This window comes from Pantherophis guttatus, chromosome 13, assembly GCF_059756535.1.
Source record: "Pantherophis guttatus breed Tessera chromosome 13, ASM5975653v1, whole genome shotgun sequence".
NCBI lineage: Eukaryota > Metazoa > Chordata > Lepidosauria > Squamata > Colubridae > Pantherophis > Pantherophis guttatus.
This window is the reverse complement of record NC_142075.1, coordinates 5,081,874-5,108,584: the sequence shown is the minus strand read 5'-3', so window position 1 is coordinate 5,108,584 and position 26,711 is coordinate 5,081,874. Positions and strand designations below refer to the sequence as shown.

Sequence of the window (26,711 nt, the reverse complement as noted above, 5' to 3'; positions counted from 1 at the left end):
GCCTGAGTACCCTGTTTCCCCCAAAATAAGACATCCCCTGATAATAAGCCCAATCGGGCTTTTGAGCACATGGCAATAAGGCCAAGCGCTTATTTCAGGATTCAAAAAAAATATAAGACAGGGTCTTATTTTTGGGGAAACATAGTATTATGGGAATGGGTCCTACATATCTGGAAGGCTTCTGTGGAAAGTAGCTTGCAGGATAAAACAGATGTGATATTCAGGGTTTTTTTTCCACCTAAGTAACATGTCTAAGATTGTATTTGAAGAAGCGACAAATGACATCCCGCCCTAAACAATACTCTCTGAAGCTATTTGGACTAATTGGGAAATGTTCATTAGTGCCAATGGAAAATGTTCTCTGAAAAGCAAACTGCAGCTTCAAACGCATCTCCTCCTCCTCGTGGAAGCTGCTGTTTCTAGACGGAAGGAAGTGCAGTTGCTTTCTTTTTAAGGTAATGTGTTCCTTCTTTCTTTGCTCCTTTGGCTTCTGTTGAAGAACCCAAGTCACTTCCTCATTTCCCTCTAGCTGTAGGAGAAGAAGAGGCAGAGCCCGGAAGTGGAATCAAGAGAAGTGGACAAGACAGGATTTTAGTCTAGAAAAAAGAAGGACTAGAGGTGGCACCACAGCAAGTTCTAGTATTTGAGGGGCTGCCCCAAAGAAGTGGGGGTCAAATTATTCTCCAAAGCACCAGAGGACAGGACAAGAAGCAATGGGTGGAAACCAATGGTGAAATCCAACTTTTTTTACTACCGGTTCTGTGGGTGTGGCTTGGTGGGCATGGGCGTGGCTTGGTGGCTTGGTGGGCGTGGCTTGGTGGGCATGGCAAAGGAAGGATACTGTAAAATCTCCATTCCCACCCCACTCCAGAGGAAGGATATTGCAAAATCTCCATTCCCTCCCCACTCTGGGGGCAGCCAGAGATGGCATTTGCTGGTTCTCCGAACGACTCAAAATTTCTGCTACCGGTTCTCCAGAACCTGTCAGAACCTGCTGGATTTCACCCCTAGTGGAAACTAACCAAGGAGAGAATCAACCTGGAATTAAGGAGAAGCTTCCTAACAGTGAGGACAATTAACCAGTGGAACTGCTTGCTTTCCAAAATCGTGGGCGCTCCATCACTGGGGGTTTTTAAGAAGAGACTGGACAGTCATTTATCTGAAACGGTATAGGCTCTCCTGCTTGCATGGGTGTTGAAGACCCCTAAGGTCCCTTCCAGTTCTATTGTGCTTGACTCAATACATCCTCTAGTTCAGCCTCCAGCTCAAGCAAAAGACCCCACACCATTCCAGACAAGTGGCTGTCCAGTCTCTTCTTAAAATCCTCCAGTGATGGAGCACCCACAACTTCTGGGAGGCAAGCCATTTCATTAGTTAATTGTTCTCACTCTCAAGAGATTTCTCCTTACTTCTAGATTGCTTCTCTCCTTGATTAGTTTCCACCCGTTGTTTCTTGTCCTGCCTTCTGGTGCTTTGGAGGATAGGTTAACAAGATTAAGGACAGATACTCTATGCAGTCATTAGGAGGAAAAAATCAACTCAATGGCACATAATAAATCATATTCACACAACAAGCTAAGTCATGTTTTAATAGACCACAAGAAAGGATTGACTACACATGCCAACCTAACGCTAAATTAACCATTGCATTTCCTTTAGTTTAGCTTCTCCCAGTAAGAAGCATCTGGGCTAAGGAGCTAATAAGCAAGGTCATTTTACATCAGGGGTCTCCAACCTTGGCAACTTTAAGACAAAACTGGCTGAGGAATTCTGGGAGTTGAAGTCCACAAGTCTTAAAGTTGCCAAGGTTGGAGACCCCTGTTTTAGATAACCCTCATTGAGAAGACTTTAAGGAAATCCCAGGATCATGTACAGCAGATTAAGTTGGGAAGTAGAATTTTTTTTTTTTACAAAAAAAAAAAATTCCATACTGCTGCCATGACATCACTAGGGATCGACTTTAACTCAAAAGATGGAGATTATTTTTTTTTTTAAAGGTGTGACAGTCATATTTCCTCAAGTCAGACCCAAGAGAGGGCGGCTGCCTCATAATTTCAGAGTAGAATTCCACTGCGTACAATTGCACAGTTTTAGAAACTTCATTTGCAAAAATCGTAGGGGCTTAAATCTTTTATTTATTAATTTATCTGAAGCCTGAAGATTTAAGACCGTGCCGTTAAGAAGCAACAAGAGAGAGTCACAGGAGTAGGCAACCCAGAGAATTTTAAATGACTGTCTGCATGTAGTTAGCTGTATAATTAGCCACATAACTCAAGCGTGCAACCCTTGTCCGACTGACTTTGCTACACTTAAGCGAAACGTTTCGGGCGTAAGACATCTATCATCCCTTATCAGGAAAACAGGCTTGGGAATTGCAGCAGCAGAACTAACTATTAATTCTTTGAAAAGCAATTTTCAAACCACATTTTAATGTGCTATTTACAGAAGGTTCCCTCCGTAACACTTGATGAACCCCGGGGTTGCAAACCTTCTGCTCGTTACTTCAAGCGAGGCCCAAAAATATGGAAATCAACTCCCAGTTGTACAAGATAGCTTTGAAATCAATGGTGCAGGTGTATCAGAAATGGGACATCGTCAACTGAGTGGCAGGAACAAACAACTCCCTGAAACAATCTAAATGTGCAGTGTGAAAGTCCCAAATAATTCCTCCTTGGTTCAACCAAAGTGGGGGGGGGGGGCGAGACTTCCAGCGTTTCCTCAAAGGTGCTTTTTCTAAAAAAAAGCAACTGGACTGTTTTTTCCGTTTCGCTTCTCATCCAAAAAGCTTCGTCAGTTCTGGCAGGATGATGGGGATGATGGAAGGATTAGTTCTGACAGGATGGGGGTGGGGTGTGGAACAGAGGTGGGTTTCAGCAGGTTCTGACCAGTTCTGGAGAACCGGTAGCAGAAATTCTGAGTAGTTTGGAGAACCGGTAGTAAAAATTCTGACTGGCCCCGCCCCCATCTATTCTCTGCCTCCCAAGTCCCAGCTGATTGGGAGGAAATGGGGATTTTGCAGTAACCTTCCCCTGCCACGCCCACCAAGCCACGCCCACCAAGCCATGCCACGCCCACCAAGCCACACCCACAGAACCGGTAGTAAAAAGTTTTGAAACCCACCACTGGTGTGGGATATTTCTTTGCAGTCATCTGGTCGTTAGTACTCTCTCTGAGAGCTCTTGAAGCCACTTGGGGGTTTATCTGTGCCCTCGTGGCCCCCTGAATCAGAGCGCATCACTCCAGATCAGCTTACATTGAGCCCAATGAGGAGCAGGTTCCAGGCTATCAGGATCTGCATCTGATGGCACTGGAGTTTCACCTAAGCCTTGGTGGCGCAGCAGACTAATGCACTGTTAAAGTAACACCAGCTGTTCAAATCTCACCAGGCTCAAGGTTGACTCAGCCTTCCATCCTTTCAAGGTAGGTAAAATGAGGACCCGGATTCTGGGGGCAATAAGCTGACTTTGTATAAAAAAGAACACCACTTGGGGGGTCCAAGAGCCCTACTAAGCAGGTATGTACAAAAGTATGAAGGCTATTGCTTAACGCATTGTAAGCCGCCCGGAGTCTCCGGAGAAGGGCGGCATATAAATCAAACTGATAAATAAATAAATAAATAAATAAATAAATAAATAAATAAATAAATAAATAAATAAATAAATAAATAAATAAATAAATAAATAAATAAATAAATAAATAAATAAATAAATAAATAAATAAATAAGCATTTGAGAAGTAGCGGGTGTTGACTCTTAGTGACCACATAGTTTTTCTCCATGTTCTGCCCCCAACCTCTCTGTGGAAATTCTCAGTCAGGCAGATTACAGTTGTCTCAAAGATGCTTTTTCAAAAGGCAACTGGGTTTTTCTTTACAACTGCAGTTGCGACTTTATAAGTTTTCTCTGGCTCAACCGCCATTATTACGGCTCCTCCTGTTTTTACTCAGGTCTGTTGTTATGTTTTCAACGTCTGTTTTCACAAATGACCACTTTTCATTTTATATCGATGAATGTTAAAATATTTCACCCTAAAATATTTTATTTGGATTGACCGTAGATCAGCCATAGATGCCTGTTGCTCTCAGGCAAAAAAATAAAATAAGTCAAAAGTCAGATACCACCTTTTTGAAAGCTTTTGCTTTGAATAAAATTTATTTCTGAAGAAACTGCACAGGCAGAATGTATAGAGCCGTGATGGCAAACCTTTTAGAGACCGTGTGCCCAAACTGCAACCCAAAACCCACTTATTTATCGCAAAGTGCCAACAATTTAACCTGAATAATGAGGTTTTACTACCTAAAATAACGATAAGCAAGGCAGAGTTCAGCTAATTGTTCTAAGAAAAACGTGATAAATGCATTTTTATGCCCCTTCATTTTTTTTCTGCTTTTGAAATATTACGTTTAGCAACAATTATCATTTCTCTCTTTCCCTCCCTCTCTCTTTCCCTCCCCCCTCTCTTTCTCTCTGTCTCTTCCCCTCCCTCTCTCTTTCTTTCTCTCTCTTTCCCTCCCCCCTCTCTTTCTCTCTGTCTCTTTCCCTCCCTCTCTCTCTTTCCCCCTATCTCTTTCTCTTTCTCTCTTTCCCTCCCTCTCTCTTTCTTTCTCTCTCTCTTTCCCTCCCCCCCTTTCTCTCTGTCTCTTCCCCTCCCTCTCTCTCTTCCTCTTTCCCCCTTGTGGGAGAAACGCGATGGAGCTGGGCTGAGGCGACAGCGCACGTGCCCATAGAGAGGCCACCTCTGAGTGCCACCTCTGGCCCGCATGCCATAGGTTCGCTACCACTGGACTAGACAGTCACTTATCTGAAATGGTAAGATGTTCTCCTGCTTGAGCAGGACTAAAAGACTTTCATTGCACTTTCAACTCTGCTTTATTCTGCAGTAGCCCCTCCTCTGGGGAATATCCCTCCCCCCCACCCCCCTCAGGAGAGCAGAATGACCCCAACCCTCTTAGTCTTTCGTAAAGCTTTAAAAACCTGGCTGTGTTCCCAGGCCTGAATGGGTACTGAATGGGCCCCTTGCCTGGCTTTCTTGTCAAATATCTTCGCCGCTGTGTATACTTATTGGGGATTTTTAAAATTGTTTTACAATATTTCTTATTGTTTTAATTGTGGTATATATTTTTTGAATTGTAAGATGCCCAGAACCATTTATTGAAATAGGCAGCTGTAGAAATTGGAGGGAGGGAGGGACGGAGGGAGAAATGGAGATAGATGATAAATAGATTAGATAGGGATAGATGATAGATAGATAGATAGATAGATGATTAGATAAAGATAGATTAGACAGACAGACAGACAAAAAGACATGCAGACAGATTTGGTGAAAATTGGAAATGGTGTTGCTAGATTCCTGATTGGCTAACTGAGGACTAACCCAGCTCTCCTCCTATAATGTTATTGGGCAGCATCAAAACACTACTACTACTACTACTACTACTACTACTACTACTACTTATTATTATTATTATTATTATCTTTATTCATTAAATATGAAACTCAAGTCAACTGAACATTCAAAAATGCATCACAGATACCATTGACTGGTGCTAATGGTTGATGCGGGTTGCTGCCAGCCTCCTAGGGATCAACCAAGTACCTTCTTAAGATGTACGATGTTCCGAGTAGCGCAGTTTTTTGCAGTTCCGCTGGTGTCATTGTAGGAAGCTGCAATTTGCTGATGTATCTTATAAAATTCTTGGACATAATACCAAGTGCACCGATGACAATGGGTATCACTGTTACATGTTTCATCATCATCATTATTACTATTATTATTATTATTATTATTATTATTATTATTATTATTATTACTATTACTTCTTTTATTCATTAAACATGAAACTCAGTCAACTGAACATTTAAAAATGCATCATAAATACCATTGACTGGCGCTGATAGTGGATACGGGCTGTATTATTATTATTATTATTATCATCTTTATTCATTAAATATGAAACTCAGTCAACTGAACATTCAAAAATGCATCACAAATACCACTGACTGGTGCTAATGGTTGATACGGGCTGCTGCCAGCGTCCTAGGTATCAACCAAGTACCTTCTTAAGATGTACGATGTTCCGAGTAGCGCAGTTTTTTGCAATTCCGCTGGTGTTATTGCAGGAAGCTGCAATTTGCTGATGTATCTTATAAAATTCTTGGACATGGTACCAAGTGCCCCGATGACAGTGGGTATCACTGTTACATGTTTCTTCTTCATCATCATCATCATCATTATCATATGATGAGAATGTGACAGAAGAGCATAACTGATCAATCAATATCCTATAATTCTCTCAGGTTTTGCCACTGGCCAGCCTGTTTTTCCTGCTTGCTTAAATTCTAATCTCAACATTTGTCAGCCACGCCACAGCTGCATGCAGGATGCAACGCCAGAGATAGTTCAGCAGAAAAATAGCAAATAGCCTCTACGTACGGATACAGAAGTCCCCGCTCTCGTAATATCCCGGGCAGCACTGAGACCGTCGCCGATACATCGTCCTCAGTCCCCTCCGATAGGCCGTTTTATAACTGATTCTAAATGGTGAGAGAGGAAGGGGGAGGGGAAACCCTGGAAATCAATGCCCATAGTTATAATTCTATTTGCGTTACATTACTGCAAGGTTCTTATGTTCAATATTTGCTTCAGAATGTGCAAAGATTTTTTATATTTAAAAAGATCGATACAAATTCCAACTCCTACTCATTTGACTGTATCCTAAGCCATTTTCATGCTAGGTCCAAGAGAAGATTTGGGCAAGCAAGATACAGAAAGGGCAAGAAAAGGGAAATTGTGTGTGTCTGTGTAAATCTTTTGCTTATCCCTGGTTATAGTTCTTATAAACAACCAGTTCTCAGTAATAAACAGCAGTTTGAGATATTAAACATGCAGAGTTACTCAATAGTGAGATAGGCAGCATATAAATTTAATTAATAAATAAAATAAAAATAAATATTGCAGAAAATACAATTCCTTGCACTAATACATTTTTTTTTTGGCTACCTGGCTCAAACATGGCACTTATTAGACTGTTCCCTGTTCCCTTATTCCCCACCCACTGAGAAGCGGATATGTTTCATACAACCACCACACATATGAATATCTAAGTTGGGCATTTATTCACTCTTTCCAGAGTCTCAACATCTTTTTTATAATATGATCTTTTTTTACAATATAATATGTTGACCAAAACTGGATGCAGTATACTAAGTGTGGTCTTACTAAGGCTTTGCAAAGTGGTATTAACTCTTCATGTGATTCTATTCCCTTCTTTAATACAACCTGGGATTGTATTGGCTTTTTTGGATGCTGCCGCACACTGCTGGCTCATATTTAAGTGACCGTAAGTAAGTACTTTTGGTTTTTCTTGCCTAAGTGTTAAAAACTTATTTTTCTCACTGTTGAATTTCATTTTGCTAGATAGGGCCCATTTCTCAGGTATTTCCAGTTCCAAGAGCAGTGTCTCCCCCACCAATTCCAAAATTCAGAAGGACCTGATCCTTATCCAGATTCAATGCCTTCCCAACAGATGTTACTGAAGGGAAAAATACCAAAACACCACTTGGAGAGGGCTGTAAAAGCACTGTGAAGCGGTATATAAGTCTAAATGGTATTGCTATTGCTTCAGACTGAGGTTATGTCCGTGAAGAGGAAGGAAGGAAGGAAGGAAGGAAGGAAGGAAGGAAGGAAGGAAGGAAGGAAGGAAGGAAGGAAGGGGAAGAAGGAGAGGGAGGGAGGGAGGGAGGGAGGGAGGAAGGGAGGAAGGAAGGAAGGAAGGAAGGAAGGAAGGAAGGAAGGAAGGAAGGAAAGGAAGAAGGAGTAGGAAGAAGGAGAGGGAGGGAGGGGGGAGGAAGAGAGGAAGGAAGGAAGGAAGGAAGGAAGGAAGGAAGGAAGGAAGGAAGGAAGGAAGGAAGGAAGGAAGGAAGGATGGTCTCCAAGTGGTGACTAAGGCCCATTCTCACCTCTGGAGCTCTTGAAAAGTAACCCAAGACTAGCTTATCAACATTTGGTCCAAGTATAGCAGCTTTGATTTAAAAGTGGGGAAATCCGAATAGTAATTGGAGCACAAGACTCTGCGGTAAAAAGTTGTCAAACTCTCCAAAACTGTTTCAGAAATGGACAAAACATTTTCACCCCCTCTTCCTCATTCCAAAGCCTCAGCTGACAGTCTCCTGCAGTGGACTGGTGCAATTTGTATACACCAATATAATGACCGCCATGAACTTGTTGGGGCATCATCTCTACAGAGAAACGATTGGACTTCATGATCCGCAGAATCAACAACACACACCAAGAATTTGTTCATACTTGCTTTGGAGAAAATCTGGCCTAATTTAAATCTGCTTTTAGAACTTTTCCAGGTGTTTCCAGGTATTTCTCAACCATGATGCATTTTTCAAACGTGTCTCAAACTTGACGTGTGAAACTCAAGGTAAATGAACTTCCATTCTTGAAGTGTGGCTGGGGAATTCTGGGAGTCGAAGTCCACACACATCCTTTAAGTTGCTATGGCTGAGAAAAACAGGTTTAGCTAGTTTGTTTTCAACAGCAAAAAGACAAAAGAAGGAAGCAACAAGCAAAATGACAGCCCCTCGCCCCTTCCTCATTGCTTCCAACTTGACTGCAAATGCAACCCTGAAAGCAAATGTATCGCAAATGGGCAGTGCTGGTTAGTCATCCTTTTACAAAAGCTGTGGCTATTTTCTCCAGGGGAAAAAAAAGGGAAAATCAATTTAGTGCTGCCGGACTATTCTGCACAAAAGAAGCTATCGTTATCCTCCGTAGGTGAAGAGCTTCTCCCAGGCTCCGAAGAAAAGGGAGCTATCCAGAGGAGATGAAAGGGAAGATGAGGTTTGAAAATACCTTCCAATTATCGCTTACCTGTGTCGAGTGCATTTAAACCAGTTGAGAATATCTGTGCATCTTGTATAATAGATCTGATCGAAGGGATGTGCGTATGATTCCTGAACAGTCACGGCGTAGCTAGAAGGGAAGAGACAGCAAAAACGTTGAGCTGGGCCCCTCTTTATTTAGCCGTTCACAGCCCAGATCCAAACACAAATCCTTGGGCCAAGTTTGATAAACAAATACTTAAGTCGATAAAAAGAGAATACAGGTAATCAATGGCTTACAATCGCAATGGAGTCCGGAATTTCTGTCGGTAAACAAGACGTTTTACTATCTTTCTTGCCACAGTCGTTAAGCGAATTGCTACAATTGTTAAATTAGTCACATGGTTGTTAAGTGAATCTGGCTTCGCAAGATTCTTGTTAGGAATTTTTACAAAACCATAGTCCAAAGAAATAAAATATTTGATGCTACACATCTTAACAGCAGCACGAATAGCATATGCAAAAAAATTGGAACCAGGAAAGAACTCCAACGGAGGAAGAATTGATAGATAAGATTTTAGAATGCGCTGAGATAGACAGATTAATAAAGGAAATTAAGGAAAAAGAAGAGACAGACTATTATAGAGTATGGAATAAATGGTATAATTGGTTTAAGATTAGAAATAAAGAATAATAACTATAAGGAGAGAAGATTAGAAGTACAATATATATATATATCAAATGTATGGAGTGGAATAAAAATGTATATAACATGAATGTAGAAATGTATAATATTAAAGATATAATTGAAATATATAGATGTCTATAGGGGGAAGGAAAAAAAGGATAATTGGGGAAAAAGAAGAAGTAAGAAATGAAGACATAGAGGAAGACAAACAAAGTAACAGATGGAAGACCACAATGAAACAATGCTTAAAAATGATAAGATATCTATATGTTATATGTTGTGTAAATGTCATATATGTGTTATAATAAAATTACAAATTAAAAAAAAAGTGAATCTGGCTTCCTCCTTTGACTTTTGCTTGTCAGAAGGTCGCAAAAGGGGAATGTGTGACCCCGGGACACTGCAACCAAATACATGTCAGTTGCAGGGGGAGGGGGTTATGGGCAAGAGTGTGAGTGACAGGCAAGTGTACGTACTCAGCTCTATTTGTGGAGGTGCCATGCACACAACCACACCGCTTGTGCAAATGGAGCACATGCGCACGGGCTCGTCCACTGCTCACCTATTGTTTGTCCGCTACTCACGCAAGTGGGAATGTGCACACGCCTGCCACTTCCGCAGCCCAACACAATTCTGAACAGCTCAAAGCTTGGTACCCTGTTTCCCCAAAAATAAGACCTCCCCTGATAATAAGCCCAATCGGGCTTTTAAGTGCATGCGCTAAAATAAGCCTCCCCCCCCCTGAAAATAAGCACTTCCCAAAAATATTTAAACACAGAGCTGGAAATCAGGGAAGACAGCCAATGGAGCCCCATCTTGCTCCACGTGCCCCAAAATAATAAGACCTCCCCGAAAATAAGGCCAAGAGCTTATTTCGGGGTTCAAAAAAATATAAGACAGGGTCTTATTTTTGGGGAAACATGGTAGTGGGCTACAGCCTGGGGGTCGGGGACCTTTGGTGTATATTGTGTGGGATTCCACATCTTTTCCACCTGGAGTGATAGAACCTTTAAATGAGGGGTCCTTGGTGCTCTCTGAGCTTGCTTATTTTCTTGCAGGCGTTTCAATCCCCAAACGAGGTAACACCATCAGTGTTGATAGGGAGTGGGGTTTGCTTTCAGTTTATATTCTAGTGCCATGATGGCGAACCTACGGCACGCGTGCCACCGAGCTGTATCTGTGGGCACGCGAGCGTTGCTGTACCTCAGCTCTAGCACGTATGCGTGCGCTGGCCACCTGATTTTCGGCCCTTCCGGGCTCACTGGAACTCAGGAAACGGGCTGTTTCCAGTCTCCGGGGGTGTGGGGAAGGCAGTTTTTGCCCTAGCCAGGCTCCTAAAAAGCCTCTGGAGCCTGGGGAGGGCAAAAAATGGGCCTTCCGGGTCCACTGGAAGTCGGGAAATGGGCCGTTTCTAACCTCCAGAGGGCCTCTGGGGGGGGGAAACCGTTTTCGCCCTCCCTACGCTCCAAGAAAGCCTCTGGAGCCTGGGGAGGGTGAAAAATGGGACTACCAGGCCCACCATGCCATCACGTGCTAAAAGCGGGGGGAGTGCGGGGGGATCACACATGCATGTGCGGGGGGCGGGGTGCATTGAATTATGGGTGTGGGCACACAGGTGCACAAACCCCCTATGCTCCCCCTGCTTTTGGCACGCAACGGCAAAAAGGTTAGCCATCACTGTTCTAGTGTCTTGTCCTGTCTAATACCTTGCCCCAAGAAATTGCCAAAGAAGCCAAAGAATCTCTAAAACCACCGCACCAACACTGGCAGGACAAGACACTAGAACATAAACTGAGAGCAAACCCCATTCCTTACCAGCACTGATGACATTACCTAGTTGGGTAATGAAATGTCTACAAGAAAATCACCAAGCTCAGAGAGCACCAAGGACCCCTCATTTCAACCGTACAAATATTCTCCTGTATTAGAATCTTTGAAATATATACATACCTTATATCAACTTTAGACTTCACGCTGCAAACAAAATTTCATTTCATGGCAACCCTGAGCTACAAAGCTTCTGCTTTATAATTTAATTAGGGGCAGATGAAAATGTCAATTTTAGTTTCTCTGTTTCCCGCTTCTATGAATCTTTCATATTCAGTGTTTCCCACTTTTGCAGGAGTGCTGAGCTTGGCTTCTCAGATTAAAAAGCAACAACTGCACTATCGGTATGCATTTCAGTACTTTTCTCCAAACATGCCTTTTTCTTTCTAAATTTGTTGATAGATTTATTACAAGTATTTCCATGTCACTTTACTCCAAAATGTGTCCAGGCTTAATTAAACACCATACACATTTGCAAACCGCTTCACCTAAATAGAACATATTTTGTCCTACATCTTCATGAATATGTCTCTTTCTGTGCAGATTAGTTCCTAATGATTTTTTTAAAATTAGTAAATTGCAGTATAAGCTTTGGGAAGTGGGAACAGTTTTTTATAGTTGTTTTATGTCATTGCAGGTGAACAGCTGTGTTAAGTCTTTAGCACCAAAACTCAAAATGATTTGGGTAGCACTTTTTCTAACCAACCCATTTTAATCATCCTAAATGAAAATTAATAAAATGTGTTAGTTGGAAAAGATACCCCCACACTTTTTCTGATTTTTTAAAATTTTTGTATTGGTTCAAAATTGCTAATGGATTTTGATCAGAAGATAAGACTTATTCTGGAGACTGAAACTATTAGTTAATTAAACAACAGTTGATGAGATGGTATCAAGAAACAATAATGGATATTTGATCCAGGATGGACTTTTTGGGATGACTTGGAATAGATAAGACGCCGTGGTAAATTTTCTACGAGTGGATTACAGTAAGTGTTAACAGAGAGTTTTGAAACTTTAATTTTGTTTTGTTTTAGTATTATTATTCTTCCTGTTAACTACTTTGTTACTAACGTAACTTATAGAAGACAGGTCAGTAATTTGCAAATACATTTAGTAGTTTACAGTGATCTGTCACTATTGTTGTATGTACACTGAGAGCTTATGTACCGGAGACAAATTCCTTGTGTGTCTAATCACACTTGGCCAATAAAGAATTCTGTCCTGTCCTGTCCTGTCCTGTCCTGTCCTGTCCTGTCCTGCCCTGTCCTGCCCTGCCCTGCTCTATTCTATTCTATTCTATTCTATTCTATTCTATTCTATTCTATTCTATTCTATTCTATTCTATTCTATTCTATTCTATTCTACTCTACTCTACTCTACTCTACTCTACTCTACTCTACCCTACCCTACCCTACCCTACCCTACCCTACCCTACCCTACCCTACCCTACCCTACCCTACTCTACTCTATTCTATATCAGTGGAACAGTTTGCTTCTTGGAATTGTGGCTGTTCCATTGCTGAAGGTTTTTAAGAAGAGTTTGGACAACCATTTGTCTGACATGGTAGATGGTATCCTGCTTGAGTAGGGGGTCAACTAGAAGACTCCAAAGTCCCTTCCATGTTTCATGTTCTATGATCAATGCTAGGGAAAACTAGTTCGTTTCAAAAATCACCTCTAAAAGTAGAGCCACAGTAGTACAAATGGAATTAAATTGCTGTTCATTAAATATCCCCAAACAGATAATTATAAAATTATGAGTAATTTGAGTACCTCTCATTGTTACAAATACTTTGATAAATCCCTATCTCTTACGTTAATACACAAAAATACATACATTCAAAACTATAAAACAAGCTATGTTCTTAACTAATTGCCACACAAATTGGGATTAGTGATCAGAAATTAAACATCTGAGGGTTTTCCTTCCTAAGACACATTTCTACAGGCTTCCCAAATGGTAGATTTCAGATTTTAGTATGAGATTCTCACGTTCCAGTTTTGAGCCAATTAATGAATTAAAATTAATTTTTCCAAATTATACTTCAATGCAAAAAAAAAAAAAATGTTGAGAAAAGAAAGGTCTGCATTAAAGTGCATATATTTGCAAAAAAATAATTCCAAACATGTAATTTATATTGGGCAGAATTACTTGCAAAACTATGTACCTTAGGCAAATATGTAAACCAAAATGCAAATGTGTCAAAAATGTACAAAAATACACTTGCATTTTAAAGTGATGTTTAATAGGCATGCAAAGTAGGTGAATAAAACTTAGAGGGTAAAAATAAAAAATAAAACAATAGCCATATTTTGAATGGACAATTTCATTCTTGGTTTTTTTTAATTTCTAAGTCCCTTAAAGATTCTTTCTTGTAAGAAGCAACATACAAGTAATTTCAAGAAATAAACAGTAAACAGAAAGAAGCTGAAAACAATACTTTTGCCAAAAAAGTGAAACAGAAAAACTAAATGTACAATGTCTCAAAATATGAGAAACTAGGAGAACTTTTTAAAAAAAACCCAGACACAGATTTGCTCCTCCTGTGTAGTGAATCTGGAGCAAATGTCTCCACAATATGGAACAAAAAAAGAGGTCAGAAGATACAGGAAAGGAACTTTGGAGAAAAAAATTAAAAGGTAGAAAAAAATACAAATGAAATTAAATGCCATCAAAATATGTATTTTTTTGCACACCCTAAAAATAAAAACACATTGGATATGTGTTCTCCGGGGTCTCTTCAGTTTTTCTTGGATACAAAACAAAAGAGCTAATTAAAAGCATGTATTATCGCCCAATATTAAATATAATTTCCCAGTCCAGTCAGATTTTTCAACCACTTCATTTTTTTTATGACATAGAAGCAAGCAATAGCAGTGTGTAGCTGTATGTGTATACCTGTATGTAACACTCATTCACACACACAGAAATATATATCCATATATACACATACGCATAAAATTAGTCTCTGGGGTTTAATATATATCTATTTTGCTTTGCCTCATTTATATACAGAAGAAGCTATTTTAATCTAAAACAGAGGTCTTCAAACTTGGCGGCTTTAAGACTTGTGGACTTCAACTCCCAGAATTCTCCAGCCAGCATAGCAGAGGTGGGTTTCAGCAGGTTCTGACCAGTTCTGGAGAACCTGCAGTGGAAATTTTGAGTAGTTCGGAGAACCAGTAGTAAAAATTCTGACTGGCCCCGCCCTCATCTATTCTCTGCCTCCTGAGTCCCAGCTGATTGGGAGGAAATGGGGATTTTGCACTAACCTTCCCTTGGAGCGGGGTGGGAATGGACATTTTACAGTATCTTTCCCATGCCATGCCCACCAAGCCACGCCCACCAAGCCACACCCACAGAACCAGTAGTAAAAAAATTTGAAACCCACCACTGCAGCATAGCATAGCTGGCTGGAGAATTCTTGGAGTGGAAGTCCACAAGTCTTAAAGCTGCCAAGTTTGAAGACCTCTGGACTAAGAGGTCTAGACACTTCAGGGACCTTCTAGCTTTATCAGGGACAATCTACTTCTAATTTAATAAAGAATGTGAATTAACAGGAAAAGGATATTACAGAATAAGAAAGTTGGAAGCTATGCTGGCTGGAGAATTCTGGGAGTTGAAGTCCACAAGTCTTAAAGCTGCCAAGTTTGAAGACCTCTGATAATTTGTAGTAGAAATTAGCTGGTAATTGAAAACCATAAATTGTGAGCTAAGCAGTGGGTGTTCGCTCTCTCCCAACTGAAAACACTGCTCATCTTCAGTTACCAGCTGGGTGCAAAACAGAGTAGACAGAGTAGGGCATTTTCTGAGAGAGCCAGGATTACAGTATGGTTAAAGAGCCTGTATGGTTGTAAGAGCCTGTAGTACAGTGGACTAAAGCACTGTTATTAACATCTGCTGCTTGCAATTACTGCAAGTTCAAATTTCACCAGGCTCAAGGTTGACTCAGCCTTCCATCCTTTCTAAGGTAGGTAAATTGAGGACCCAGATTGTGGGGGCAATAAGCTGACTTTGTATAAATATACAAAAGTATGAAGGCTATTGCTTAGCGCATTGTAAGCCGCCCTGAGTCTCCGGAGAAGGGCGACATATAAATTAAAGCAAAAAAAAAAAAAAAAAAGATTGGATTTGGACTCCTCAATTCCTGCCCGGCCAGGTGACCACAGAACACAATGCATAATAACTGGTCAAACTCAGACCCAGCTTGTCTAATGGGCTGCAGTTGCAGGGATAACATTAGGAGAGATGCCTTATGCAAGTATTTGTCAACCTTAGCAGCCTGAAGATGTATGGATACAAGGCTGACAAACATTCCCTTATGCATTTAGCTGTAAAGAAGGAGAGAAAAGGAGAGAGAGAGAGAGAGAGAGAGAGAGAGAGAGAGAGAGAGAGAATGAAAGAGAGAAAGAAAAAAGAGAAAGAGAAAGCGAGAGAAAGAAAGAGCATGAAAAAGAGAATGAAAGAGAGAAAGAAAGAGAGAAAGAAAAAAGAGAAAGGGAGAGAGAAAGAGAAAGAGAAAGAGAGAGAACAAAAGAAAGAAAGAGAGAGAAAGGAAAAGAGAAAAAGAAAGAAAGAGAAAGAAAGAGAAAGAGAACAAAAGAGAAAGGGAGAGAGAGAGAAAGAAAGAGAGAGAGAGAACAAAAGAAAAAAAGAAAGAAAAGGAGAGAGGGAGAGGAAGAAAGGAAGGAAGGAAGAAAAGAAAAGAAAAGAAAGAAAGAAAGAAAGAAAGAAAGAAAGAAAGCCAACAATAAATTAAATCAGTAAAAATAAACATAACCAAAGCTACTCAAGGAGACCATTTTCTTTAATAAGAATTCAATGAAAAATATCCAGCATTCTTGTTTGTCCCAGGAAGGGCACTTGGCACCCCCAAGATATTGCATTGAGTCAGGACCGCAACCGATTCAAACCTTGAGCCCAAATTAATCGGGTGGCCTCAGAGGGGCCCCACCTGAGACGAACGAGAAAAACAGTAAACTCATATTTTTCCTGCAGAATGCTTCAGGTTTAATCTCCAAGCAAATTTTTTTAAAAAATGAAAATTCTGCCTGCTCCCTGGAAGGCTGCTGATTGCATGCAGCTGTCCTGAACAGCGTGGAAGGAGGCGGAAAGCCAGAGAGAAGTTGCAAAGTTTACTGATGGTCGCACGGGAAACGTTTTAACCCTTTAAGCCCTGATATTTGTTGCTATCAATATTATCCAACGGTGTTGGCTGTCAATAGCCAACGGTGTTGCATCAATACGAGTCCTAAATAAAGGCATATGGTCATCATTCATTATAATTTCATCCTATTTCTCTTCCAATTGTCACCACACTGACTGGTGAATGAACAGTGCATTAAACACAAGGCACAATTTATTCTGTTTATTGGATACGGTCCTTTAGCTAATCAACAAAAAACTGAAGTGAATTAGACTGCAGCATCTTAAAAATCACGTACAAGCCTTCTAAAAATACTGTCAGCTTAAGGCTATAACTTTGTTAGGTCCTAAGAGGTGTAGACTTGTAGCTTGATTCTGGTGAGCTAAGAAGAACTAGCCGTGCTAAAGAATAGACTCACTTGCTGAAGTGCACGAAGGGGTTGATACACGGCTGGACTTAATACAATAATTAATACTAGTTCATGTTGGGATGTTTTTATCAAATGCTCTGCAGTCAAGGCTCAGGATTATTTTCATCAAGGTCCTGACCTTCCCGGCATTAGGAAAACAAACCTGGGCCAGAATTGTGCAATTGGGATGCTGAAGATCAAATTGTCTCTTGGTCCAATAGAAGAGAACATTTATAGCTCATGGCTGGGATGCTTCTTGGTGCTCTCTGAGCTCCGTTGTTTTCTTGCAGACGTTTCATTACCCAACTAGGTAACAGGATCAGTGCTGATGGCTAATGAAATGTCTTGGCACAAAACAAGCAAGCTCTGAGAGCACCAAGGATGTTCTTGGTTCCTCAGAAAGGCCTGGGTTCAATGGTCTGATTGAGACAAATCTGTCTTGCTTGCTGAGAAATCATTTTTATGTCCAAGAGTGCCTGCAGAATTTCACCATAAATAGGGTGGTAACCTTCAAATTTTTGTTTCGAGACCCTAATTTCTCAGGGTCACAAGGGAAACCTTCTCACCTCCATGCATCAGCTACCAGCAAGAAACACCAAAGCAGAATCTGTTTAGAGTATCCTTCATTAACATAGAAAACCCAATCAGCTTGATTATTATTTTATGATCCCATGTGCTCCTCTTGACCTCGCCCTAACTCAATCTTTTGGCTTGATTTATTACCATCTAAGTATCACAGTCATCTTGGCCCGGGCAGCCAATCAATTCTAGTATTTAATTTTTGTTTTTCCTTGATTGGATCCCCGGGTTGCTGACTTCTTTCACACAAAATCAATATTGTATTCTTGGACTCAAAATGTACTGTGCTACGGAACTGCAAAACAATACAAAATTACAGGTTTCATTTCCACTCTCATTTGTTCTTGAAAACTCTGTGTTATGTGATCAACAGAAAGGAAAGGAAAAGAAAGGAAAAGAAAGGAAAGGAAAGGAAAGGAAAGGAAGGAAGGAAGGAAGGAAGGAAGGAAGGAAGGAAGGAAGGAAGGAAGGAAGGGGAAGGAGATGGAAGGGATAAGGAAGGAAGGAAGGAAGGAAGGAAGGAAGGAAGGAAGGAGAAGGGGAAGGAGGTAGGAGGGATGAGGGAAGGAAGGAAGGAAGGAAGGAAGGAAGGAAGGAAGGGGAAGGAGGTGGGAGGGATGAGGAAGGGAGGGAGGAAGGGAGGGAGGGGAAGGAGGTGGGAGGAAGGAAGGAAGAGCAAGGAGATGGGAGGAATAAGGAAGGAAGGAAGGGGAAGGGGAAGGAGGTAGGAGGGAAGAGGGAAGGAAGGGAGGGAGGAAGGGCAAGGAGATGGGAGGGATAAGGAAGGAAGGGGAAGGGGAAGGAGGTAGGAGGTAGGAGGGAAGAGAGAAGGAAGGAAGGGGAAGGAGGTGGGAGGGATGAGGAAGGAGGGAGGGAGGGAGGGGAAGGAGGTGAGAGGAAGGAAGGAAGAAAGGAAGGGAGGGAGGGAGGACAGACAGACAGACAGACAGACAGACAACTGGGCCTGACACATCCATTTAAGTTGGCAAAGGCTTTCTACCCATAGCTTCTACCTACTATTACAGCAGATGTAACGGGTCCAGGAGACCCCTAAATTGTGTTTCACTGCTTTCCAAGACTGCACTCTTCCATCCTGAGCAAAAGATTTTTTATACTGACAATCACTCCATCTCTATTTTATAAATAATAATATAAATACATATTGTCCCGGTACATACATACATACATACATAATCTTGCTTAGATCCAGCATGGATTCCCAAGAGGGTGAACTCAGCTTGGGAGAAACACCATGTGCCAGCCTTGGTTTGGGGGGGGGGGCTGGCAACCATTGATCTGTTTCACCCCATCCTCCAAACACCCTCCATACAGATGATCCTTGCTTAAGAACGGATCCCTTAGTCACTGTTTGAAATTATGGCTGACCTCCCCAGAGCTACTTACAGTATCACCCGTTTTCAAGGTTCTGTCGGCCACAGCCCCTCCTCCCCCACCCCATGGCCACATAATGGCATTTAAGGCCATGTGCAGCATACCACAATCATGCGACCACGATTTTCAGTGGTTGTTGGCCAGTTTCCAGCTTTTACTTCTGGTTTCTGACCCCCCCAAAAAATCTGGAAAATGTACTCTCTTAAGAACTGCGATGTTCGCTCACTGAGCAACGCAAGAAAGGTCATAACATTGGGCCCAGACATGTGGTCATCTGCTTAATGACCGCCATTACTTATGACCACAGTTCCGTGCTCAATTACAGGTTGTCCTCAACTTACAACAGTTCATTTAGGGACCAAGTTATAACGGCACTGAAAAATGTGACTTATGACCGTTTTTCACACTTATGCCCGTTGCAGCATCCCTTTGCAACAGGCTCATATTTATGACGGTCGCAGTGTCCCTGGGTTATGTGATCCCACTTTGCGACCTTCCGAAAAGCAAAATCAATGCTGAAGTCAGATTCACTTAACAACCAGGTGACTAATTTATCAACTGCATCGATTCACTTAAGAACCGTGGCAAGGAAGGTCACAAAATGGGGCAAAACTCACTGAACAAGTGCCCTGCTCAGCAACAGAAGTTTTGGGATCAATTGTGGTCTTAAGTTGAGGACTACCTGTACAGAGAATAGAAGACTACCTATATGACAGAAATGTTGGTTTGGACTTTTGAGGAAAGCTAGTATATAATTCTAATAAATCGAACAACAAACACAGGCCAGAGCCTCATACAAGGACACCGCTGGGGAATTGGGGCCCACATAAAAGCAAGATCTCTCTACCTGTGCACCAGGGGTGAAATGTAAAATTTGTTAATACTGGTTCTGTGGGCGTGGCTTGGGGGGGTAATATGACTGGGTGGGCGGGGCCAACTTTTTTTTTTTTGTAACTTTTCAAAGCATTTTTTCTATTGCTTTGAAAAGCCTCTGCCGATCAGGTAACTCAGCTGGGATCGTCAGAGAGGTATTTTTTAAAAAGCCTCTCTGACGATCCCAGCTGAGTTGCCTGATGGCAGAGAGGTATTTTTTAAAAAATACCTCTGCCAATCAGGCAACTCAGCTGGGATCATCAGAGACTTTTCAAAGCATTTTTTTACCACCACTTCGGCCAAGAGGTTGCAGAAAAAAATGCTTTGAAAAGCCTCTGACTATCCCAGCTGAGCCGCGCGATCATCAGAGGCTTTTTTTTACTTTTAAAACCATTTTTTTCAGCGGAAGAGGTTGTAGAAAAAATGCTTTCAAAAGTAAAAAAAAAAAAAAAAGCCTCTGATGATCGTGCGGCTCAGCTGGGCATGGGGGGGGGGCACGCAGGGATTTTTGCTACCAGTTCTCCGAACCACCCGCCGCCATGGCTACCGGATTGGGTGATCCGGTCTGAACTGGGAGCATTTCACCCCTGCTGTGCACCCTAGGAACCAAGGCCTTCCCCCCACAAAATCAAGAAGACTGTGACTGAGATGCCTTCAATGGTCATACAGAATTAGATTGCATTTTGTAATATTATATTTTATATTCTACAGCTACACCAAGATTTATTTTTAAATATGAAAACGATGCACACTTACCTTAAAAAATTATTTATTTAGCATACGGCATCTACAGAGGTCATGCAATTATTATGCAACGCTAATAAAACACATTATACATATAAACACAAATATGTAGTTCAGGGATGGCGCCATATCATGCTGATGTTATCATGGATTTACCTTAACATAATATTTTATCTCATATATTGTACTGTATGTATGTGTTTGTTTAGTGACCATTCAAAGTTATGACAGCACTGAAACAAGTGACTTATGTCTGTTTTTCACAGTTACGACCATTGCAGCATCCCTGTGGATGTCATCAAAATTCAGGTGCTTGGCAACTGACTCATATTTATGACGATTGCAGTGCCCTGGGGTCACATGATCCCCTTTTGCAACCTTCTGACAAGCCAAGTCAATGGGGAAGCCAGATTCACTTAACAACCATGTTACTAACTTATCAACTGCAGTGACTCACTTAACAACTGTGTCAAGGAATGTCATAAAATGGGGCAAAATTCACATAACAAATGTCTCGCTTAAGAACCAAAATTTTGGCTTCAATTGAGGTCATAAGTTGAGAACTACATACATACACATATTGTTGTGGTCCGCCAGCAGCCTGCGGAGCTGGCAGCAGAGTCGGATAGTGAGGAGGCTGGGGAGGAACATGGGCCAGTCCTAGAGTCTGGGGAAGGCTGGGACATGGGCTCTGCATCGGAGGCAGAGATGGGGCCAGGGCCATCTGGGAATGATGCACGGACTCCAAAGCCTCCAGAGTTGGACATCAGAGAGGCAGAGGAACAGGAGGAGCCTGTTCCCGGTGTGCGCATGCACAGAGCTGCCAGAAGGCAAGAACAGTTAAAACAAAAGGGACGACTCGGGAGTAAGGCCTGGAGATGATTGGCTCCTCCCATAAGGCTTAAAAGAGGAGCAAAGGCATATGGGCCCTTTGCAGGAAAGCAACGTTGTTAATTCTGTTCCCAGTCGGCATCTCTGTTTGATTCTGGACTCCGTGTGGCTTTGCCAAGTAGGTCTTTGGCAGCATGTCAAGGTAGATAAAGATGGGTGATTATCCTGAAGGACTTTTTGCAACTAATTTGAGATTCAGCTGTGAATGAACGTAATTCACAGCTGTTGCAATAAAAGAGGTTTTTGGGACTACTCATGTATTTTAATGACTCAGGAAGCTGAGGTCATAACACATATATACATATACATACACACACAAATATTTGTGTGCATGAATGTGTACGTATGCATATATGTGTATGCATGTATGTGTGTATATATTTGCTGATGCTCTACTTAAAGAAAAGGAGATAAAGTTAACATTTCTTACCTTTCCCAGTGGCTGCAAACATTTGGATCATCTGGGTTTAAGGAGAGGCTTTTTTTCAGAAGGAGAGAGAGCACAAAGACTCTGAAATTCCACCACAAGAGAAGGAAGACCATCTTTGCGGTATCTGAATAAAGGGGGGAAAAAAACCACATTGGACAAACAGGTCACTGTTTCTTATTAAATCAACCAGTTGTATTTCAAGCTCATGACTCTTTTAGCATCTGAAAGGATGCAGGAAAAGCACAAAAAAAATGACTCCATTCATCTTCAATTCTACACATACTTAAGGAAAGGAGGATCCATGATCAAACCCTTTCAGCCCATATATTCAATATATTTAATCCTCTCTTCTCCAGGAATCAACTATTAATAAAGCTACTAATTCGCAAACCCCATGATTTTTGGGAAAGTTCCACCCTCAGTTTTTAAAATAAAACACTTCTCCCCCACTTTTTTTTTTCCTGATACAAAAGGCTCTGCTTCATTTTGGTAGGGGTGGTGTCTTATTAGTTAAGCCAGTGTTCCTCATCCTCAGCTGTTTTCTTAAAATAGATTTTATTGAATATTTTACATTTTTAAAACCAAAAACATAATTGAAAAACACAAAAAACAAAAAGAAAAAAGAAAAAGAAAAAGAAAAAAAGGAAAAAAAGGAACATACACATACACCAAATGGGATAAGGTCTGGACCATCCCCACGCTATTGGACTTCCGAAAAGTGGTGAAGACCTAGCTTTTCCGGCAGGCCTGGGGCCGCTGATCTCATTCTTGCGATCCGGCGAGATCCAGCCATGAATGGTGTGAATGGGTTTTAATGTTTTTAATGTTTTTAATTCTTAAATGTTTTTTATAATAATTTTAAAATGCATTGTGAGCCGCCCTGAGTCTTTGGAGTGGGGCGGCATACAAATTGAATGAATGAATGAATAAATAAATAAATAAATAAATAAATAAATAAATAAATAAATAAATAAATAAATAAATAAATAAATAAATAAATAAATAAATAAATAAATAATAAAAAAATTACAAAACATAAATAAAAACATTATATAATATTTTACAACTTTCTGCATTGACAATTATCTTTACTTTTGAATTCATCCTCTGCTGTTTTAAGATGTGTGGACTTCAACTCCCAGAATTCCCCATGGCTTGCTAGGGAATTCTGGGAGTTGAAGTCCACACATCTTAAAGCTACCACTGTTGAGAAACACTGATTTAGAGACCTTATTTCTCCTCTCTATATGAACAAATCACCTCAGCGTCCTTTTTTTTAAAACAAAATTTTATTAATTTACTGCTATTACGTTTAATTAGAGCTTAATAAACATCATGTTGTCTGCTTAACAATATAAATTATATTCCTAATCTTTGCCCCTTTTTTCCAGCCATTGATAAAATAAATTCCATGTTTGATAGTATTATGTATCTTCTTTCTGTTTCGTCTTCAGTGTAAGTCTGTCCATTTTTGCACAGTCCAGTATCTTCTTAATTATCTCTTCATCTAGTGGTATTTCTTCATTCTTCCAATGCTGAGCAAATCACCTCAGCATCCTTCTTACACAGTGGTCCCTCACAAACAGGCTGGGGAATTCTGGGAGTTGAAGTCCACATACCTTAAAGTTGCTGAGATGAAGAAACACTGAGCTAAGCTGTTACATCTCATGGCTATTATATGACCAAGAGTCAATCAATTGAAGGTTCAGGTCTTATTAAGAGTCAGAGAAGGCAAAAACGTTTTGATTTAACTGAGGCTCTAAAAGATTGCTGATTTTGTCTCTGCGCTGTTAGAGTTACAATTGCTTGCTCGTTCTGTTCCCTGGATAAGATTTTCTCTTGTATTTTTAATAATCCATATGTTTTATTGCTAAATTATTGAAATACAAAGAAAGATAAAACAAAAAAGAATGCTATATTTAAAAACAGCAAAAAGAAAAAAAATAAACCACTTTGAAAGTGATATTTGAACTTTGCATCAAACGTTCATAATTGTTGTTAGTTTCGGTTTAAGTTCTAAAAACTGAAAACATACTCCAAATGTTTAAACTGCTTTGCTCCGTGATATGTTGTATATAAGGCAACCATTCCTGCTTAAATTTGGTAAATTTCTACAGTATTGCGGATATATAGTGTTAATTTTGCTATTTGGATCTTTTGCTATTTGAATGTTCTCCAATTTTAGTCTTATATTCAATTAGCTGAATACCCGTGCTTTGCTATGAAACTATGTGATGGGGCTTGATAAATTGACAGTTAAAGCTTGAAAATTAATGAGTAATTACGATCAGCCTCTCCTCTCCCTTTCCCTCTCATAGCCTTGCCCCACAGAAGCCTCCCCTATCCTATCCTCTTCTCTCCAGAGTTATTTTCAAGTTGAGAGGAGGAGTAGAACATCTAACTAATTAGCATCATAGCGTGTTATAATAATATAGGAAATACTAATGCTCTGATGGTCATTTCGAAAAATCCTTTCTTAGTGAGCACCTAGAAGAAGAGGAACGTACAAGGCAAATTTCAAGTTTGTAGGCGTTACGATTCTGGAGATTTCATGATTACGGTGTGAGTGGTTTTCATTTATATATATATATAGATATTGTAAGCAAAGTATCTCTTCCTACGTGGTATTAAGTTTACTCTTGCTGCAGTCAACTTGTACCTTAGTAACAGAATAACAGAAATGGAAGGGATCTTGGAAGTTATCTAGTTCAACCGCATATTGAAGCAGGAAGAGACCTTATATCATTCCAGACAAGTGACTTCTTGAAAGCCTCCAGTGATGGAGCAGCCATAACTTCTGAAGGTAAGCCATTCCACTAATTAATTATTAGTGGTCCACTAATTTATTATCCAACCCCCTGCTCAAAGAAGAAGGGTCTATACTGTTTCAGACAAATGGCTGTCCAGTCTCTTTTTGAAAGTCTCCTGTGATAAGAGCACCCACAACTTCTGGTGGCAAGCTGTTCCACTGGTTAATTGTCCTCACTTCAGGAAATTTCTCCTTAGTTGTAGGTTGCTTCTTTCTTTGATTAGTTTCCCTCCATTTCTTCTTCTCCTGCCTTTTGGTGATTTGGAGAACAGATTGATCCCCTCTTCTTTGTGGCAGCCCCTCAAATATTGGAACACTGCTGTGAGGTCATCCCATCATGTCTCAATTGCAGTCATAAATCAAGGATTATCTGCATACCATCTCTATAAAGTATTTTGTACCATTTTTTTCTTATGGTACATTGTCGCTGATTTTTTTCCATGGCCCATCTTATTGGTCTACTAAAATATTTCTCAACATGTTGGATAGGAAATTCTAGGAGTTAAAATCCACACATCGTAAAATTGCTCAGGTTGAGAAATACCGGTCTATTGCAATTACTTCGTTGAAATTCTGCATCCCTTTTATCATTTGATTTTTAATTTGTTCCGACTTGACAGAATCTCTGAGGGTGGGTTCCTCACGAAAGAGAGCCCTTCTCCAGGGAATCAGGCAAGGGTGTCTGCAAGATACCGTCAAAAGAGACAAAATGGCCACCACAATGGTGAAGTCAAAGCCTCACTTGATTTTTATGTGCATTGCACATGAAAATAAAATGAAGCTTTGATCTCACCATTGTAGCTGACATTTTGACTTTTTTTTTTTTTTACTAGTACCCTGTGGACATCCCTGAGATGAGGTGACAAAATGAGTTTATACAGCTCTCTAGAATGCTGCATGTCTGTGTTGCTTGTATGTCTCTGGTGTGAAGAGAAGTATGGGGGGGGAGGGCCATGATAACAGTCTTCCAGTACTTCAGCGGCTGTCACAGAGAAGAAGGGTCAACCTATTTTCCAAAGCACCAGAGGACAGGACAAGAAGCAGTGGGTGGAAGCTCATTAAAGAGAGATCCAACCTAGAACTAAGGAGAAATTTTATGAGTTTAAGTCCACAGGTCTTAAAGCTGCCAAGACCGGACATGCTTGCTGTAGACTATTCTACCAATTGAGTTGTCTAGTTATTAGGAGCTTCATGTCGGCCAGGGATGCTTTGTGACTTGACGTTAAGTATGCTGATCCAGGACCAAAACTACATTTCATTTCTATTCCACTTTTAATGTAATTTTATATTTACTTTATTCATTAAACATGAAACTCAGTCAACTGAACATTCAAAAATGCATCACAAATACCACTGACTGGTGCTAATGGTTGATACGGGTTGCTGCCAGCCTCCTAGGTATTGACCAAGTACCTTCTTAAGATGTAGGATGTTCCAAGTAGTGCAGTTTTTTGCAATTCCGCTGGTGTTATTGCAGGAAGCTGCAATTTCTTGAAGTGTTTTGTAAAATTCTTGGACATGGTATCAAGTGCCCCGATGACAATGGGTATCACATCATCATCATCATCATCATCATCATCATCATCATCATCATCAACATCATCATCATCATCATCATCATTATTGGATGGGGAGAAACAGGCTCTGACTCAACCCTTCCAAGACCGAGTGGCTGTGGCTTCCGGCATCCCGATATAGCCAGCTGGTGCCCACGGAGAGGGCTCGCAACTTATTTATTTATTTATTTATTTATTATTCGAATTTCTATACCGCCCTTCTCCTTTCGGACTCAGGGCGGTGAACAGCCAAAATAAAAACATTTATACATAAATACGATTAAAAATAGATTTAAAATAATTAAATTTGGCCCATAGTTTAAAATTTATCAATTTAAAATCCATATCAAAATTTAAAACCAACCATAAAATCATAAAATCAAGAGAGACCGGCTAACTGAAAGAGATGAGTTTTTAGGGCCCGACGAAAGGTCCGGAGGTCGGAGATCACTCGTATCTCTGGGGGTAGATTGTTCCAAAGGGTAGGTGCCACCACAGAGAAGGCTCTCCTCCTGGGGGTCGCCAGCCGGCATTG

The 26,711-nt window shown here is 40.7% G+C and overlaps 1 protein-coding gene across 4 annotated transcripts in view; it reads right to left on the bottom strand.

Annotated features, from left to right (window-relative positions):
* Positions 1 to 26,711, bottom strand: part of MEGF11 (multiple EGF like domains 11) — a 726,402-nt gene that overhangs the window by 504,134 nt on the left and 195,557 nt on the right. For all 4 annotated transcript variants that reach the window (XR_015729726.1, XM_060694754.2, XM_087877753.1 and 1 more), the window contains exons 3-5: positions 21,812 to 21,935; positions 8,878 to 8,979; positions 6,433 to 6,533 (exon numbers count right to left, since the gene is read on the bottom strand). Coding sequence is in view for 3 of the 4 variants with exons in the window: in XM_060694754.2 (XP_060550737.1) it covers positions 6,433 to 6,533; positions 8,878 to 8,979; positions 21,812 to 21,924 (316 nt within the window). In the remaining variant the exon portion in view is untranslated. The remainder of the gene's footprint in view (positions 1 to 6,432; positions 6,534 to 8,877; positions 8,980 to 21,811; positions 21,936 to 26,711) is intronic.